At 35.4% G+C, this 18,769-nt stretch overlaps 1 protein-coding gene across 2 annotated transcripts in view; it reads right to left on the bottom strand.

Annotated features, from left to right (window-relative positions):
- Positions 1 to 51: 51 nt before the first annotated feature.
- The window catches only part of LOC132195578 (inhibitory POU protein), a 45,048-nt gene continuing 26,330 nt past the window's right edge, over positions 52 to 18,769 (bottom strand). The window contains exons 3-7 of one of the 2 annotated variants that reach the window (XM_059617674.1): positions 11,967 to 12,155; positions 4,114 to 4,347; positions 3,157 to 3,509; positions 2,284 to 2,491; positions 52 to 1,993 (exon numbers count right to left, since the gene is read on the bottom strand). In XM_059617674.1, coding sequence (XP_059473657.1) covers positions 1,865 to 1,993; positions 2,284 to 2,491; positions 3,157 to 3,509; positions 4,114 to 4,347; positions 11,967 to 12,155 — 1,113 coding nt within the window. In that variant the 3' untranslated portion in view covers positions 52 to 1,864. The remainder of the gene's footprint in view (positions 1,994 to 2,283; positions 2,492 to 3,156; positions 3,510 to 4,113; positions 4,348 to 11,966; positions 12,156 to 18,769) is intronic. The other variant, XM_059617675.1, reaches the window with a different exon arrangement.

Raw genomic sequence — 18,769 nt, 5'->3', positions numbered from 1 at the left:
AAAACATTTCATATCTTTCCAAAATTTAAAAGCATTTTATTACAATAGTCGTAGTTTACAAATTGAGCTAGAACTTCTACAGTATAATTTTTCTTAAAGAGGCGAAGGTTCAAAATCAGGACTTTGTTTATCAGATACAATAAATTCTTCTACAATACCTTTTGATCATTATCTTCAAATAAATATCATGAGCTCAATTATCTGCTGGTAAAATGTTGGTGGCATTGATCACACCCTTATTTATCCTGTGCTAAAATGCTTTTTTCTCATTTTTTTTTTCTTTTAATTCCATGGCACAAGCCCTATGGGTATTATTTTGTACAGTTGACCCTTAATTTCTACAGAGTTTCAAATTGTTTTTACAATTTTCAAGGTAGTTCTTTTCATCAAGTTTCTCCGCAAACAAGAGCCTGAAAAGCATATCAGACAAAATATCACAATGAATGAAAGAAACATGAATTGCATTTAATAATAATTATACATTAGAGTAACTGCAGAAAAGACTACTTTTCTTCACCGTCAACAATGAAACTTTTTTAATGGTCACTAATATTCACTTTTTTGTGCAAGCAGAGAGGAACATTTTAAACGTAGAATTCCTAAAATTGATAATGCTAGTTTATTATAAAAAAAAAATACTGGGTTTCCCTACAGTTGTTATTATGAACAGTGAACAGTAATTTATTAAAGTACAAATAACATAATCAAACACTCAACAAAATGACCATGTGGAGTCTGGAAATTCAAAATAATCTTCCATCCATCTCAGAATGGATTACTTATAGGGACCGAATTTGACCTCTCTGCTTGGTTTGGTGTGATCAAATAATATTTTTGTTAAGTGCAGATTAATAGTCAAATAAATAAAATAACAATCAAGCTAGTCTCAATCGTCCCTTGAAGGATATTTTTTTAGCTCAAATTTTGACCTAGAACACAGAATTCTCTTTGTAGGTTTAAACAGAAAACAGTAATTCAAGATAATTTAATCTTTTGAAATAAATCAGGAGTTCAATTTCCAACTATACCATATTTATAGTGGATGTAACAAAAGTTAGCATAATATTCATGGATACACAATAAGAAATTTTGATATAGTTTTAAATACAAAAAAATATATATATCAAGCAATTATTTAAATAATTTACTTTCATTTTTTTTTTCAAATGTGTTATCTGCAGTTAATGGAGAAAAAAATCAATAGCATTGTTAATAAGACAAGTACACCGCATTCTCTTTCAACACAAGTGAGGGGTCTACATTGGCCTAAAATCTACTTTACCAACAGAGACAGGATCACTTATCCTGTGAATTTGAGCGAGATGAATGTAGCGCTCAGTTTCTCACGATTATTTGTCGTGAGTTTTTGAAATTTACTTTTCCTCTGGGACACTTTTTAAAAATTAACTGATATTTCTACATAGATATTATGTGTATCATTAGCCGTCGTTTATATTACATAATTATATGTGAGTGTCTTGCTTGAGAGATATTATTGCGAGATTTGCTGTATTGTGAGTTTTCATGTCACAATTCAAGGACTAGATGATTTTTCAAAAAAGCGACCGCTTTAAGAGTTTTGGTATTGAATAATAATTGCATAAATAGTGAGATCGCTCATAATTTTTATACAATCGTTTGCACAAAGACAATTTCATAACGTAACTCGTTTTGCACTCTTCAATATTTTATTATTTTTCACACGCGCACATGTTCACTCTTTCACTCAGTTCTGCTGGTGCTGCTCGGAGGCGGCCACCACCGCGGCCGCGGCCATCACGGCCGTCATCTGCTGATAGTGCGTGCTGCCCTGGTGATGGGTGTGGTAGCGTCCCCCGCCGGACGACACGCTACCGTCGTGCTGTCAGTGCTGCGCCGCAAACTTCATCCTCTTTTGCTTTTGCCGCTGGTTGCAGAACCACACGCGCACCACATTCTTCTTCAGGTCCAGCTTTTCAGCAATCGCTGCGATTTTTTCTCCTGATGGCCTCGGCTGAAATATCAATTCCATAAGTTTTGAAACAAAAAAAATACTGATAATTCTTTTCATTAAACTAATTTTCTCAAAATAAACTATGCCAAAAATTATGAAAATCTATTAATTGTCTTTTGCGATTTACCAGGGCATCTATATAATTATTCTTTCTTTAGATATTAAATTAATTTTATTTTTTAAATCATTTTAACAAAAAATTAAAAAAAAAGTAAAAATATTGAACTTTGTTCTTTATTTTGATGAATTCATTTCTTTTACTCAAGTGGCATTAGTGAAATTAAATATACCTGAACTGCAAAATACGCCTCAAGTGATCTTTTCTCTGGTGCGGCTATGGATGTTCTTTTCCGCTTCTTTTCTCCAGCTGGAAGGACTGACGGCGCATCAGGGTCCCTCCTTTTGTTCTTGGCTTGCGCCTCCGCCTCTTCGAGCCACGCTTGCAGAATTGGTTTCAGTGCGATCATGTTGTTGTGACTCAAAGTGAGAGACTCAAACCTGAAACATGTGGAATGGTTAGAAATATGATTTTAATAAACAAAATTTGATATTAAATAATTCAAGATTGGATACTTTATAAGACACAAAATACAAAAATTGATAGAATGAAACTTTACCTCACACATAACTATTTATTTTGTAAGTTAAATTTAATTCAAGCTGGCAGTCTTTAAATTATGTTTATATTGGAAATGAAGAGATCGGGCTTTTCCTCGTTGCAGAAAAATTGTTTTTATTCAAAAACAAATGGCTCTACCATTTGTTTTTGAATAAAAACAATTTTTCTGCAACGAGGAAAAGCGCGATCTCTTCATTTCCATGATCATCTCCTCGAGTGTCAACTTCTTCAAACAAATATGTTTATATTGATGACTTTAAAATAATAACTAATATATCATGGTGCTTTGAATTTAAAATTCGGCTTTTCCTCGGTGTTTTTTTTAGTTTTTATTGTAAAGTAAAAACAATATCCTGCTTTTCTTAAAAAATTTAAACTACAAAAAAAAAACACCGAGGAAAAGCCGAATTTTAAATTCATAGCACCATGAATCAACCCTCGATCGTGAACTTCTACTACAAAACTAATATATCATTTCAACTTCTAAATTTTTCCAAGGGTAGAATTTTATCGTAATAATAATGGACGAAAGGATTTTAATTACCTGCAAATGGTACTCTGTGAAAGGGCACCGACACCAGGTAGCTTGAGGTTGGCCAGGGCTTTGCCCACGTCGGCTTGCGTGACCCCGAGTTTGATGCGGCGCTGCTTGAAGCGCTCGGCAAACGCCTCCAGCTCGCGAGGGTCCGTGTCCGAGTCGTGCATCGCCGCGGTGGCCGCTGCGTGTGCCGCGGCGGCCGCGTGGGCTGCTGCAGCCGCCGCAGCGGCGGCGTGTGCGGCGGCCACGGCCGAGGTTGAAGACGAGTTGCCGCCGCCACCTTGACCCATGACCCCTGAACCCGCGCTTCCACCGTGACCAAGTCCAACCGAGTTGCCTGCGGCCGCGATTGCTGCGAGCTAGAAACAGAAAAGATTTTTTAAATAAAAATATAGAAATTTGGTTAGATAAAAAGATTGTGAGTCAAAGATGAATTTCAGAAATATTTTGCATAAATGGAGTTTAATAATTCCTTAAACAATTTTTTTATTTTTTATTATTAATATTATTTCACACTTTACACCCACGGTTTTTTTAATTAAAATTTAATTTTTGCATCCTACAGAAGAGAACCGCAAAGAGTGAACAAGAAATTTATTGCTATGTTTTGTTTATTTTTACATAGTTAATGGAATCAAAAATTAACGCATAAATTTCATTTAGGAAAAATAAAAAAATTTTAAATTAAAATCTTTGGGGATATTCACATGCAATTCTAATAAACTAACTTAGCATTTGAATATGCCCCATTGTTTTTTAAATGAATGTAAATAGGAGAATTAATAAAGACAGATGGTTAAAAAGAATCGAAGCCCTTCCCAAATTTGGCAATATAAAATTTTTATTTTTTAATAAATAATATTATTATTTATTACAAAATAAAAATTTGCTCAATTTCATTCTGAAACGTTCACAATTACGTTGATTTATATTATTTTTCTTAAGTAAGTTTGAAATACGCACAGTATTGAAGTTTACCTGATGATGGTGGTGGTGGTGAGGATGGTGCGAGTGGTGGTGGTGAGACGCCATCATTGAGTTGACGTGAGGGTAGTGAGGGTGGACACCGCCACCTGTGCTTGTGGTGTTGGTGCCGCTGTTGTTGGTGCCGGCGTCGCTCATAGGCGACAACGTTGTCATCGACGTCGACGTAATCGGATCCATCATTTCTAACGAGTCCATCCCAGGGTGACCCATCTGCAAACAAATTTTAAATAAATGAGAACAATTCTTGTAAAAACTATTTTTTTATTATTTGTTATGCTTTTTACATCATAGCAGCCGAGTATGCAAGTTGTGACTATTCTCAAACAAAAACATTTCCTGTGTCCATAATATGAAGTTTCTGTTGTAAAGATCTTTTTAATACAAATGCTTTTTCAATGCAAAACACAATAATTACATATCAACTAAATTACTAAATTGAAACTTAAAAATTGAAATTAAACAAAAAAAAAATTAATTTTTTTTCTTTTTTTGAGCCAAATTTTCTATCCATCTCAATAACTTTAACTGAAATAATAATAAAAAAATTAAAATACTCTTTTATGTTGAATTGAATTTCAAAATTTATGAGATATAAGTAGGAATAATAAATTTCAATTTATTAAATTATTACAAGTTAAACATAATTTTTTAAATTCTGCTCAAAGTTTTATGGCAATTAGTGTTTTAACCGGTTGACAATATTGAAATTTTGTAATTTTTTTTTTTTTTTAAATTTAATTACACAGACGTATAGATTCAAATTGTTTCATTTTCCATTAATTCGAAGTTGATGTGTAAGAAGTTGGAGCGCCTGCCGCCGAGCGCGAGTATGCAGACCCGCCGTTCAGGGGCGCCTAACACGTTGCCTACACATCAGGTGGCAGCTCTTATCAGAGGCGAGAGCGAGCGAACGTTAGCAGGGGCGAGTGGCTCGGCGGCGGAGAGAGCGTACGTACAAAATGTACTTGAGCAGCGGCGTCCCGTGGGTGTTTGCATATTTTCCAAAGGCCCCCCATCCATATTTTTTTGCTCTCGAGGGAGCGAGACAATGTCATGCATATATGCGGCGGCGGCGGCGGCGGCTACTGCTGCTGGTGCAGATGTGATGTTTATTTATACACTGCAGGGCTATCAAATATCAAAGACCACTCGGACTAATGAATTTTTAATCGGCGCCGCGCTAATGCCGAGCATGTCGTGAATCACTGCCTCCTTGTGCTAACAAGATAACCGCGCGTGCACAAGACCTGAAAGACTTGCCTATCTCTGGTTTTTTTTATCGCTCATTTAAATAGGTTTCATCTTTAAAAGGTGACAGGACCGGCAACCAGAGCAATGGCATTTGCTCCTAACTCGCAGCTTAAAATATATTAATTTTCTTCATGTTACTTAATTTAGAGAGTCTAAAAATTGTAATAAACGGTACAAGAAATATCGGCAGGAATCAAAACTTGTGACATGAACTGCCCAAAAAACTTAAAACAGCAGATTTTTGCAATTATTATGCTCATCAAATTTTATTTGTAATTATTTTGGTAGAGGTTTTTTTTTACATTGACTTAAAGTTTAGAATAAAATTTGTTATCTCTGAAATCAAACAAGTCAACAAAATCTGGCGATCCAAGAAATTTTCACACTTTTCTTTTTGCTAAATAATGGCTTATATTAATATTGATTAATATTTGGTAATTAGAAGCGTTTTGCCATAGCAGCGATTTTGTCCTCATCCATCCACTCTTATCGCATAATCCATAATAATTCGGCGCGGATAAATTCATGCCTTATTCATCATTCAATAATTCACGCTAATTACCAGGGCGGAAACGATCACAAGCAGGGGAAGAGAGACAGCCTTGTCAAAATATCTTTCCAAATCTGCGCGAGCTTCTAATTTGAAACTTAAATGACAGCGTGTTAATTAATTATTCACTCGGCGGTGGCAGCAAAACGTTCGATATACCGACTCCATTTTGAATTCACCCCCGCCGAGAGCGAGTGCGAGAGACTGACAAAGAGGGACCAAGTCGTAAGGGGTGTGTGCAATTTTGCACAATTTTTATAACTCGGTAGAATTTCCAGACATTAAAATTTTTTTAATTCTAACTAATTCATCCCAAAAAATTCAGATCCACAAAATGCAAGACATGCAATTGGTGAAATATTTTTTACGACATTCAAGGATACAAGAAATAAGGTTTGGAATATGTTAAAAGTATTTTGAATACATATGGTGGTCTTTGCTACCAAATTTAAAGTGGAATTTTATAGGAAGTCATCTTGATAGATTTTTCCTTTTTTTACATAACATTTACATTACTTGTGAAAACTGCTGAATATAATTTGCAAGTATTTTAAAATTTTTAAAATATTATTTGCTACAGGAAAATTGACCATATTTGTTCTATTTTGACCAAAGTTGAACTACGTAGATATCCTGGAAAATTTCTCACATACCAATTAAAATTAATTAATTTTTGCTATTTTTTTTTTCATTTTGATAACAAGATGGAGTAGACCTGACGTCTTTTTCATTATTAAGCTTTGTGTCTAGCTCTAGTAAGTGGTGGCTTTTTATTCCCTCTTGAGAGGTTTACGGCCTTAACCGGATTACTTGCTAGCAATAAAATTGATTTTGCTGGGCGGAGGTTATTTCGGTCGTGCCGGTGCACTTGATATTTCATGCGGCGGCCGTTTTATATTTATTAAAGCGCACTTTCGATATGTACCGCCGACGACTCACTCTGCTCTCTGCTGCTCGGCGGCGGTCGCGGCGCACACGGTGCCATAAATTTTGCACGGCGCCATGCATATATCATTATAGCCATCATTTATTTATGAACTTCGGTGCCTTTTTTAAATCTCGCGCGACCGCCTTGTCGGCGAATTAGCCGCTTCATTAGTCGACCGAGACCTCTTACACTTAATTAGTTGGGCTTACCGCAGAAAAATTAAATTGGGGCAATTTTCATAAGTTTTCTTTTTTGTACCAAGACAGAAAACAGATAAAAATTTAAAAAAACTTTATCAGCGTTTCCACAAATATAAAGCTTTATTTTTAAGAATCGTACAATCGTATTTGCTAATGTTCCTAGTTTGAAACATATTTAATCTTACATAGTTATAATTATTTAAAATTTATAATATGAGACAAATATTCTGATGACAATTACAATATTTATAAAATACTCAGTCGACACTGTTATTGTTTAATTTCATTTTAAGACTAATCTTTTCCTGTGGAAAGTATTATAAAATTATGTTTTAGACATAATGTAAGGATTTGCAATACAATTATAATTAAGACCTGAAGTTTTCTCTCGATTCTGTCAAACGATAATCATAATTTTAATTTTTTTAATATGGTTAATTGAATGTACTCAAATAATATGTTAAAGTAAACACAAAAATATACGTTTTTATCCTTCTGAAGTATTTTTTCAGTAAATGTTTGCAATCAATAGCAACAAGGAGTTTTTTTCTAAGAAGGAAGAAAATTACTTATTCTTTGGGCTGAGCTTTTTAGACCATTTTTAAGGTCAAAATAGTCGAATTTTTATAGTCGATATTCGGCTTAACTTCAGTCGATTCTCGTCCTAAATTCAGTCAATTTTGGAGCAAAATAGTCTGTTTTAGTCTATTTTTGAGAGTTGTACGTTTTGGAGGGGTACGCCCTACTTATACTTTTTATTAATATTAAAATTATTTGCTTTAAATGAGTTTGAAATAAAAACGTATAGCAATTTTTGTTAATTTAGACAATAAGGTTCAAGATTGATACCTGAAATTGAAAGTTTTCTGGAGCTTTTTATTGTTTTCAAATCTGCAGTTTAGATAATTTACTTCGTTGCTTTTATATTTTTATTTATTCATCAATTTGTATGTGTCTAAGTGAGTAATTTCATCTCTAAAAATTTTCGTTTTTTAAGTGTTACAAATAAAGTTTATGTTTCCTATACATTTTGTTTTGCCCATGGATTGTCGGGAATGGATTAATTCTTAAATGAATTCGGCTGTGGGTGCTTTGTGTTTGTGCAGGAACTCCCTGTCTCATCATTTATTCACGTGTTGGTCGTTAATAATGCAAGTGGCCTTTATTGATTCACGTATATTTATGGTGAGTGCTGGCGATTAATACTTTTTGATACGCGCGCTCGCACACAAAACGTACTACAACGTTTTTTTTTTGAGTGGACAGGCAGGTCGCTTGCTCGTCTGGCAAAAAGTGGATTTATGCGGTGCGCGCGGCGAAATTATGGCCGCTGGCTGCACTCATCATGACATCATGCATGTAAAATTGTGAAAAATTAATGAGCTTAAAAAGCATGATTTTTGTTTCCCGCGGGAAACATCGAGCTGGAAATAAGCGCAATTTTTTGTGGAAAATTCAGCTGATATTTTGCTTAGCAGAAATAATGTGTGTAAAAACAGTAAAAGTGTATTATAAGAAATTATTACTTTTTTATTCCAAAATCACTATTCGTGTTATTTTCTAGATAATAAAATAAGGTCATATATTTAAATTATAATTTTTCCTCCGCATTGTTCGATTTATACTTAATTTTTTAAAATTAATTATTGCTTATATTTACTATTTAAACTTTTACATTTGATTGAGTGAAAGACAATTGTTATTGCAAACATTACGAATGGGGTAAATTAAGAGTAAGCGAATAAAGAGTAATGTGTATTTTTTGACCCAGCGTTGCAGCGAAATCCCTTGACTTATTGGACTTTCTTGGGAATTGCATCATTGAAGAGAGCAAAATGCGACGGGCCGACGAGGGACACGCGTGTACATATCTGTGACCACTGTTGCTATATAATTAAGTTGAGATAATGCACAACATATTTTACGAGCGGCGAGGGGTCGCAATCGATTCTGCATTATACGAGCTCGAGGGCGGGGGCGGGCGACAAGGAGGGAGGGAGGGGTTGATGATTTTTGGTCCGATTCAGCAGGGACTGAATTTGTGCGAGATGCGATACATTCGTAAACTGTTGCACAGATGGTGTTTACCAGCAGCCGATGGGGCGGGCCTTGTGTGTGTTTTCTAGAGAAATTAAATTAGCCACGGAGACTGGCAAAGGATGTCCCGGAAAAAGTTCTACCCTCATGTTTTACTCCAAAATTTGATGATTTTTCTTCATCAAAGTGGAGGAGCTGGAATTGCTTAATTAATTCTTTTCCAGCCAAAGGAAACGTGGAGGAGCCGGTAGAAATTTCGTTGAAAATTTTCTTTCTCTGCAACCCCCTTGAACCGAGGGTTGATTAGGGAGATAAAAGGAAAAGTATTCGCATAAGCTTTTGATCGTAGCACTCAAGGCAATAATGTTGTTATGCAAACAAATTAAAGCCACTCAAAATAAGAGTGCTCTTCTAATTAGACACGCGCTAGTGCTTTGCATCGCGTAATAATTTGCTTGTAAAAATAAAACGCAAGAGAGGTTCTTTCAATCAATCAATAAAATAAAACTTGGCTAATCAGCCTCTCAAATATTTTCCAATTAATTCACATCTAATTTCAAAAAATCTGACTAACTAAACAGATTTGTGTGCTAAGTCGTATCTTATATTTTGAATATTAAAAATTCAAGTTAAACAACAACGAACTTAATTAAAATTATTGGATTTATTTTCGTTTTAATTGATTAAACACCGATAATTGTTCTTATTTATTTGTTCACATTTTTTAAACCATTTTTTACTCGTATATAGAATTGATTTAAAAGAAAAAGAATTGTTGGAAAAAACGACACCGAAAATTGCGAGAATTTTGCTTTTAAGGTTCTGAGATCAAGACAATCATACAATCGGATTATTTTTTTAAATTAAATTTTTAGCCTAAAATAAATATAATGTGAGCAATAACAAATTTGGTGCCGTCGGTCAAGGAAAATTGTGAGGAAATTATGCCGGGCGAATTAGTGCGGCCGCGAAATGAGATGGGTAAGAAAGGTTTGACAAATTCGAACTCATCAGAGCTGCCAGTGCGGCTGAAGGGAGCAATTAGCTCTCATAAAGAGAGCATCTCCCGCCTCTCGTAGTTGGCTGGGGCAGCGCCCTGGATGGCTGCTGCTGTTAACAAGCAGCAAGAGTGGCGGCGGCGCGGCCTCCCCCGGGAGCGCCGATATTTCATCATTATCAGCCCGATTCTCCGTGCGGCCCCTGCTGTTGTGTCGCTGTTAATAACGCACTTGCCTGCATTAGCCGAGCATTCATTGTCTCTACGGCTGCTTTGCTACACAACGTGCATAATGGGCTGACACGCGAACAAGCGTCATTGCGCGCTCACCGACAAGTAATACACCCGGACGAAATTGCTAACCGCAAACTACCATGGACACAGTTTGCGGCATGGACACGTTAATTTTGGTCCTTCAAGATTAAATGTTGAGAAAAATTTGAGTGAGTTTTAATCAGCGTAAAAGTAATCAATAAAGTCGTGAGCATGTATTTTTTTTTTAATTTAGTTGAAATTTCAAGATGACTTTCTTGACCAGCGATATTCTTAAAATCAGATAATTTCATATTAATTATTATATGATAATAATCGTTAAATGCTTCAGGATTTTTGTATATTACAATGTACAATTATAAATAAAACTGAATTTAATAATCCCCCAAAAACTAAAAACCTAAAATATCTCATAAAAAAATAAGCAACATGAAATTCAGTTGAAAACAAGAAGGTACTGTTGAAGGTGACATGTAACGACTTGAATATGATTATCTGGAATATCTGAATTGAACTCAAATGGAAATGTATGAGTTACTTGTAACAAAGAAATAATTAAAATCAACAAAAAAAAAACAACAACAAAAACCATTGAAATGAAAAGAGACTTTTTAACACAAAATACCTAATTTTCATATTTTAACATTATTTACAAATTACAAAAAACTAAAATTTTAATACTATTTTAGTATTTTCTTTGAAAAAATATAACTAAAATACAGTTATATTTTTATTTTACTTTTTACAACAGCCATACGAAAAATTTATAGTAGTAAAAATATGATGCCGCAAGCGTATCATCAAAATCAGAATAAAAATCAGCAACTCAAATTTGAATTTAAAAATCAAATCACAGTTCGCCCTCTCACCCCTCATGGCAATAATTGTGAGATATGTGGCGTTGGAATGATAATTTTTGGCAGCCTTGAGTGCCTTTTGGCCGTTGGTAATAAAATTTCCACCGCGCTCACGCTCGCTCTGCCATTGAGTCAATATTCATTGCCAATATTCATCCCCTCTCAGCTAAATCGCATTCCGAATTCCCAGTGCACTAGTAGTGTTATGGGGACGGGAGGTGAATGAGTTTTAAATTGAGAAATATGGCCACCCATGACGCGCGTTATGTTTGCTCTTCTCTCCAACGCGCCCGCTCGCACACACGGAAACACGCAAATGTGTCGACCGATCGCAACAGGAAAATCGGGAACCGAAAAGAATACGAAAAAAGGCGAAATTCTTATTAAATCTTCTGCTTCTTGGACCGACTGAAGAACGGGGGTAAAATGTTCTCCACACAAAATTTTAGAAAGTTTGAAAATTATGATTTTAATTTTTTGCTAATTATTGCAAATTTCATATTGAAGGATTATTCTTGTTTTTGAAGTTTTTGTTGTGGAACCTTCTGGCACTCGAGGTGATCATTTTTTTTTTTATGAAATAAAAACCGGCTTCCTCAGCCCCCAACCGAAACTAGCAGAGCAGGGATTTTCTGTATCATGCAGAAACAATAAAGTCGCTCATCTTCACTGAGGAAGCCGAATTTTATTTCATCAAAAACAAAAAGATTAATGAATCATTTAATTGGGTACATACCACCTTGAAGTCACCCGTCTGCGGCCTTGTGTTGACAGGGTGTTGCATTCCAGGGTGGTACATCATGTCATGCTTCAACTGGGGTAGGCCGACTGGATTGGAGGTGGCCTGGTGTTTGGAGATGTCGACGGCCGCCAGGGCCTCCGCCCTGCTAAGCAAGCCATCGTTGATGCCGCCAAAAATGTCACCCTGAAACAAGCACCGGTAAAAATTTTTAAGAAATGTTTCTCTGAGTTTTTAAAATTTAAGATTAAAATAAATTGAAGTGAATCTATACTTTCCTAGCTGATTTAATATTAATGAAGCCAGGACAAATCAACCGAGTTTTTCCTGAATTTTACATCTCTTCGGTATCATTAAATTATATGACAAATAAAAATTAGATAGAATTAAATTAATTTTTTGCAAAATCGTCGCATTTAATACAATAAATTGTTACAAATAAATATTTAAAATGCTTCATTATTCATTATTGTTATTATTAAATATTAATGAAGGTAAATAAACAAATCTCTAATTAAAAAAGGTTGGAACAAAAAATCTTGAAAATTTTGTATCTATAATTTAGAGTATTTCAATAATTATTCCTTTATTTCGAAACAACATTCTGCATGTGATCCTTAATTGCCTTTGAATCAATTGATTGGATCCAAGTTTTGCTCACTGACATTATTCACATTAATTCAATCGCAAGTGCATTAGAAGAGATCACACACACGCGATCGAGTACTAACCAAGCGCAATCAAAACCGGGGGCTTAGGTGGCTGCAAACTACCCTGCTTAATTCAGGCGTTTCTTTGCCTGTCGCAGCGAGACGGGTTGCATATTTAACAGGTAATCCGTCGGACGACGCAGCGGCGCTCCACTTTGGTTTGAAACACACGCCGCGGCCAGCATTAATAATTCGAGTCTTCGTGCGGTTGATAGCGGCGGTGAAATATTCATCGCATTCGCGTGCCCGGCTTAATTAAAGTACAATTAATTAAATATTAACGGGCGCGATTTGTCAGGTGCTTAGATGGATTTCAACGCCACGCCAGGCAGCTGGACGATGAATATTTGAGCGCACGTCTCAATTATTCAGAAACAACTGCGACATTTAAATACACATCATAGATCCCTCTTTTTGAACAACTAGGGTGGGTTGTCAGGGGAAAAAAATTTAACTAGATAATAAGATGCAACCCTCCGCGCCCCTTCTAGGTTTGTTACATTTTTTTAATTACAGAAAGAAAGAAAATTTCCCCTCTTGGAAGAAAAATTCATTCGCTAACCGAAGGAAAAATAATTAAAAAAGCGCGGCTAATGAGAATTTACTCGCACTATAAAAAAACGGGACTTTTTCCGAGAAATTAATTTCGGGGCAGGGGCTTTATTGACGTTTTTAATTCAATTAGGCCTGGTCTTGTTTTGTTCTTTTTCCTTCTCTCGGTTGTTATGTGTATGAAATTGGATTACGGGGGACGATAGCCAATTTCTGTGCTGCCCTTTCGCATGTTGCACTTCTTCCCGCTGCTTATTTTGACAGGTCGAGTGTGTCGTGTCGTGTGTGAGCCCCACTGACGGGAGAACAGGTGTTATGACTCTCTCTGTGTATTAAAGAGTCGCGCCGTAATTATTCACGGCACGCCATCCCCATTCACGCGATTTGAATGGCGACACAGCGAAAGAGAGACGTGCGCTCGCAGCTTAATATTTTTTATTAAATGACACTTTTGTTGGGGTGGCTCTTTGAAAGGCGCAAAAGGTGACTATCAGTTTCAATTTCAGACACCTTCAGTTGAATAAATATTAAAGCGTTCCTAAATTCTAGTGATGCCGCGATAGGTACAGGTTAACCTAAAACCTATCAAAAATAACCGGTTTTTTAGGTTAGGTAGGTTTTTTTTAAAAACCTATCGTAACCTAAAACCTAATAATTTTGGTCTAACCTATCAATTTTTTTCTTAGGTTTTAGAAAAAAATTTTTTTGAAAAAAATGCGCAAAATGCAGTCTAACCTATCAATTTTTTTTCTTAAGTTTAATTTTTTTTTGAAAAAAAAATGCGAAAAATGAAAAAAAAAATCGCGAAGCGTAAGGTCGTTTCATGCTAGAAAATTTAATTTTATGTCATTTTTATAAGTTAATTTTAACCAAAATTTAGAAACTCATTTTCAATACATAAAAAGAATATAAAAAAGAAATTTAATTTTATGCAAAACATATCTCACAAGTCGACAAGTCACATCCCAGCGCTCATCGCTGATTTATCTTTCTAACTAGTTTCTAGGCTGTCGACGCGAATATGTATATATGGAATAAAATTGAAACTATACATAGCTTGATTTAGCAATGTTGGAAATAACATGATAAAATTGATCAAACACGCATATCCAATCTGTGTATGCGCGTTTATTATTATTATTATTTGGGGTCAGGCCAAGTCAAAATCTTGTGAACCCATTATTGATATGGTGCAGAAGGCACCACCCTTTTTTTCTTTTATAACTTTATAAACTTTATTTAATACCATCGTTTTTTGCTGGCATATGTGTCTTGGTGAGTAATTTTGGATAAAAATGTTATCTGGACCATAGAAGCCAACTTTAAAATGCGTTGAAACTAAAATATTTTTTTATTAAAAAACAGTTTTTCAACAAGAAAATATTTTTTTAAAGTTTGGATAAATTTTTTAGTTTTTGGCACCTTAAATTCAATTTTAATTAATCTAGAAAGCAAATAAAAAACAAGGGAAATGTACATAAAGAGTCCAATAAATTATTTACTGCTGGAATAAGTAATTTCCGTTAAAAATTTGCGAAAAGCCGAAAAAGTGCACGGAGATCTCAGAAATCTATCAATGGAATTATGATTAAAAAAAATTAAAATTAAATTTGCATTTAAAAAAAGTCAAAGTACTAACAATCATAATAAAAATATCAAAAATATATACGCGTACACATTAGTCAATGAAAATTATTTTCATAGTGATCTGAAAGACCAATTGGATCAACTTGAGACTGACGCCTACAAACATTATTGTAAATGAATATAGTCAGCAACATGTAACTTGTGTTGCTGGGCTATTTAAGCAGACAGATTAGATGTGAGCCATTTCCTTTTCTTTTTTCCTAATTTTTTTTTTTAAAATTTTTTTTATCGAAGAGAATATAATAATGGCTAGTTCTCCTCCAAAACATGATCTTGCAAGATTATTAAAAATAGTAGGCATGCTGGGTGGCATGTAATTTTTCGTTGCATATTCTATTGATATATTTCTTAGATCTCCGTACACTTTTCGGCTTTTAGCAAACTAAACTAATCTAAAACTAGCTGAATAACCTTAAAAAAAGGCCAAAAAGGGAAAGAAATAAAAATGGCGCAGAGTGCAAAACGCAAAACATCTTCCGACCGTTTTGTGTTTGTTCATTTTTTAAACTATTTTTATAGTTGAATGGAAATTGCGGCTAATAATATTTTAATTATTATATTGCTTTGTATGATCAATGATTGTGTTGCCATGCATTTGCAAGCTGACCTTGACGTTGATTTTGTGAGAGAGGGTAATGGTCAATCCAGGGTCAATCAAAAATCAAAATATATAATAAAAAGAAGAAATAAATTAATGTTGATAAATTATTATATAAATTAAAATAATAATTTGAACAGAAATCTATTTATTTGGCACTGCGTTAGGTCTACTAGATTTATTTTTGCTCATTCTGATTTTAAAATAGGTTTACGGTAAAATATTTAGATAATAGAATTTTGCAATCTTTGATTAATAACTGCAGTCAATTTTAATAGTATTTTTCTTGTCAGCCGCAGCCGAAAAAACTCATGAAATTATTAATAGCGCAACACCCTTTGTAACTTGTAGCTGTAAAATAAAAAATAAAATATTTAACTAATTAAAACGATCATCTAAAAAAAAAAAATAAATACATGCAAAGCTATAAAAAAAATGTATCATGTTAATGCACGTAATTAAAAATAAAAAAAAATAATATAATAATAACATGAAGCGAGCGAAGCGAGCGCGAAATTTTTAGGTATAGGTTAACCTAAAACCTAAAAAAAATCACCTAATACCTAAACCTGTTACCTATTAAAAATAACCTACCTATCCTATTATAGGTTTTATACCGGTACAAAAACGGCATCACTACTAAATTCACTGAAAAAAAATATTTTTTATTCAAACATTGTTTTAGATTTATTTTTATTTTAAACACTTAAAATATAATTTTTGTTTTTATTATTATTAAATATTAAATAGTGAAAATCTTTATATTTTAATTTATTTCTTCATTTTTTTTTTATAATAAATAATAAAAACTAAAAAATAAATAAATGAAATAGTTATTGCAGTTGTAAAATAAAATTATACGTTTGAAAAAGCTCTTTAATGAAAATATAGTGTTCCACGTTATGTTCGTTTAGAAATTAATCTTAAGAAAAATTAAGTATTCAATGCATCCTGCCCACCCGCGACGATGCGCGGGTTGCATAGTTTCGACTGTTGAAATCACTGCCAACGTTTTACAGACGGAATAATTGATAAAATTCATATTTATATAATCCACTTTTTATTCAAGAGGTGAAGATGCGCGAATTCCTGACCTGCGTAAGTTCGATTTTCCACTTTTTAAAGAGCAGCTGGCGAAATAAAGGCGACCCTCGCAGAGCAAATCATGAAATATTCACGCGCGACGGCACAGGTTGATTGATTGCAAAATTTAGTGACTGCAGCCGAGGCAAATAAATAGGTAGCCGACGTAGCAAGGGAAACCTTGATCTTGAAAATTGGAGCGAGCGAGCGAGTCAGCTGGTTTTGCTTATCAAACTTGGATGTAGTCGTTAATTTTTAATACAGCAGCCAGCGTATGAAGGCTGCGGGAGAGTGAGTTGCTCTCTGGCGCTGATCCTCCTCGTATCAAAAAGCGGCGGCGGCGGCGCTTCGCATGTTTTTTTAATCACTATAACGTGCTACTACGTCACTTTGTTGCTGATCTTGTGCACCCAGTCATAGAGCCGCCGCCGCCGCCGCCACCACCGGGAGTCAGCTGTGAGCGCATTAAATTTGTATAGAAACATACATACTTTATCAACCCTGCCATGCTCGAAACAGCTGGCCTTCGAATAGTGTGTGCGCTGCATGTGACACACAACCGACCCAAAACAGACCAACGCACGAGGCCTTTCGCCACATGGCCGATCAGATTCATCGTTTTATTAACTTTCAACTCAAATCATATTCAGAACGACACAATCAAGACCAGAAACAATTTGATTTTGACAATTATGAAGATAAAAAATACTACTCATTATGATCAAAACCACGTTCATTGCAAAAAGTTTTGAATGTTGGCTCAAAAATGGAGACTAAAAATGGCTCCTAAGACAATTTTTGCATTTATTTGAATTTTTACACTAGAAATCGATTCAGGGGTCAAAATATCCTCTAAATTGATTCTTTGAAACCTTCAATGATGCATATTTTTAAATTCAACACTAACTTTCTCAGTTTTTCATCTGAACTGGGATATTTTGTTGTTGTAAAGTTTTGAACTTTCCTTCCGCTCCTTTACTCTTAATAAAAAGTAAATTCCTCAAGAATTTTTCTCTTCAAATCCTGCTTCATCAATCAAAATGGACTTTTCTTGACCGCCCGCGAACCGAGTTTCCCACCGAATCAAAATGGAGCTGCACGCTTTTCCGGCAAGAAGGAAGCTTTCTTCAGCCGCCATCCATCTTCAGGCGATTTTGCGGGTCGGAATCGGAGGCAATCTGCGCAGCCACTCACTCCCGGATAATAACGTCCAAAGCATCGAGATAGCTTCTATTTAACCGAGGCACACACCGACGTCGGCTGGCGGCGAAGGTAGAGAAGATTCCGGCCGCGCACATGCAGTGTTTAACTTTGGAGCCCCCGCTTTGTGCCTGCGCCATAACTTTGCTCGTCCAATTTCCCCATCTCACGTTAGTTTTCAAAGGTATAGTGAGGCGGCGGCGGCGGCTTCTACTTTCCGCAAACTAAAAGCATCGAGGGTTGCTTGTACGATATAATGCACTTTATCGAGTATAAAAGAAGGATATTGCAGGCGGATAAAAAGCGAATTCGGTGCGGCTGTATAAGTAAAAGAGTCGGGGAGGAAAAGCAGCGCCGAAAATTGGCCTGGAAAGTGTTCGGAAAAATCATTCTGGCCGCCGAGAGGAGGCGCGCATTGTGAGAAAGAGAGCTGCGCTCTCTCCGAGTAGGGTTTTAGCGCTCGCTCGCTCTCTCGCTCGCTCGCTCCACCTGCTAAATTATTTATGAATAACCAACATCAGAAAGCAAGTGCAGCGGCAGCAGCTAACAAAAGCAAATACTAAAGCTGAAGTTCCCTTCCAAAACCAACAGCAGCCATTGTTTGTTTGCGACTTTATGTGTTCGCGTCGTATGTACGTGTGTGTGTGTGTGGAACGTTTTCGCTCGGTGTTTTGTGCTGCAAAAGGAGCCGCTGCCTCATTCAAACCGCGCGGCCGGCAGTGAGATTAACCTTTATGGCGCGCCGAGTCTCTATTTTTTGCCGCCGGCAGCGCAAATTAAATTAATGCGCGCAGCACAATTAAGGAAAGTAGCGAGAGGGCAGCGCTCTTTTGAAGCGGCGATAATTTCGGCGGAACTTTCCAAAGTGGCCAAGGCCAATTTCGCCAGAACTCGCTTCTTTTGTATGTTTGAATTTTTTGCCTCGGAGAAAAGTTCTCAAATGCATATAAGTTTTTTGTGTTTATTTTTAATTTTTAGTTATCCGTGTTTGAAATCGCTAATTACAATTT

This window comes from Neocloeon triangulifer, unplaced genomic scaffold (genome assembly GCF_031216515.1).
Source record: "Neocloeon triangulifer isolate White Clay Creek 2 clone unplaced genomic scaffold, ASM3121651v1 ptg000009l, whole genome shotgun sequence".
Lineage (NCBI taxonomy): Eukaryota > Metazoa > Arthropoda > Insecta > Ephemeroptera > Baetidae > Neocloeon > Neocloeon triangulifer.
Note: the sequence above shows the minus strand (reverse complement) of the source record. Positions and strands in the feature narration are given on the sequence as shown.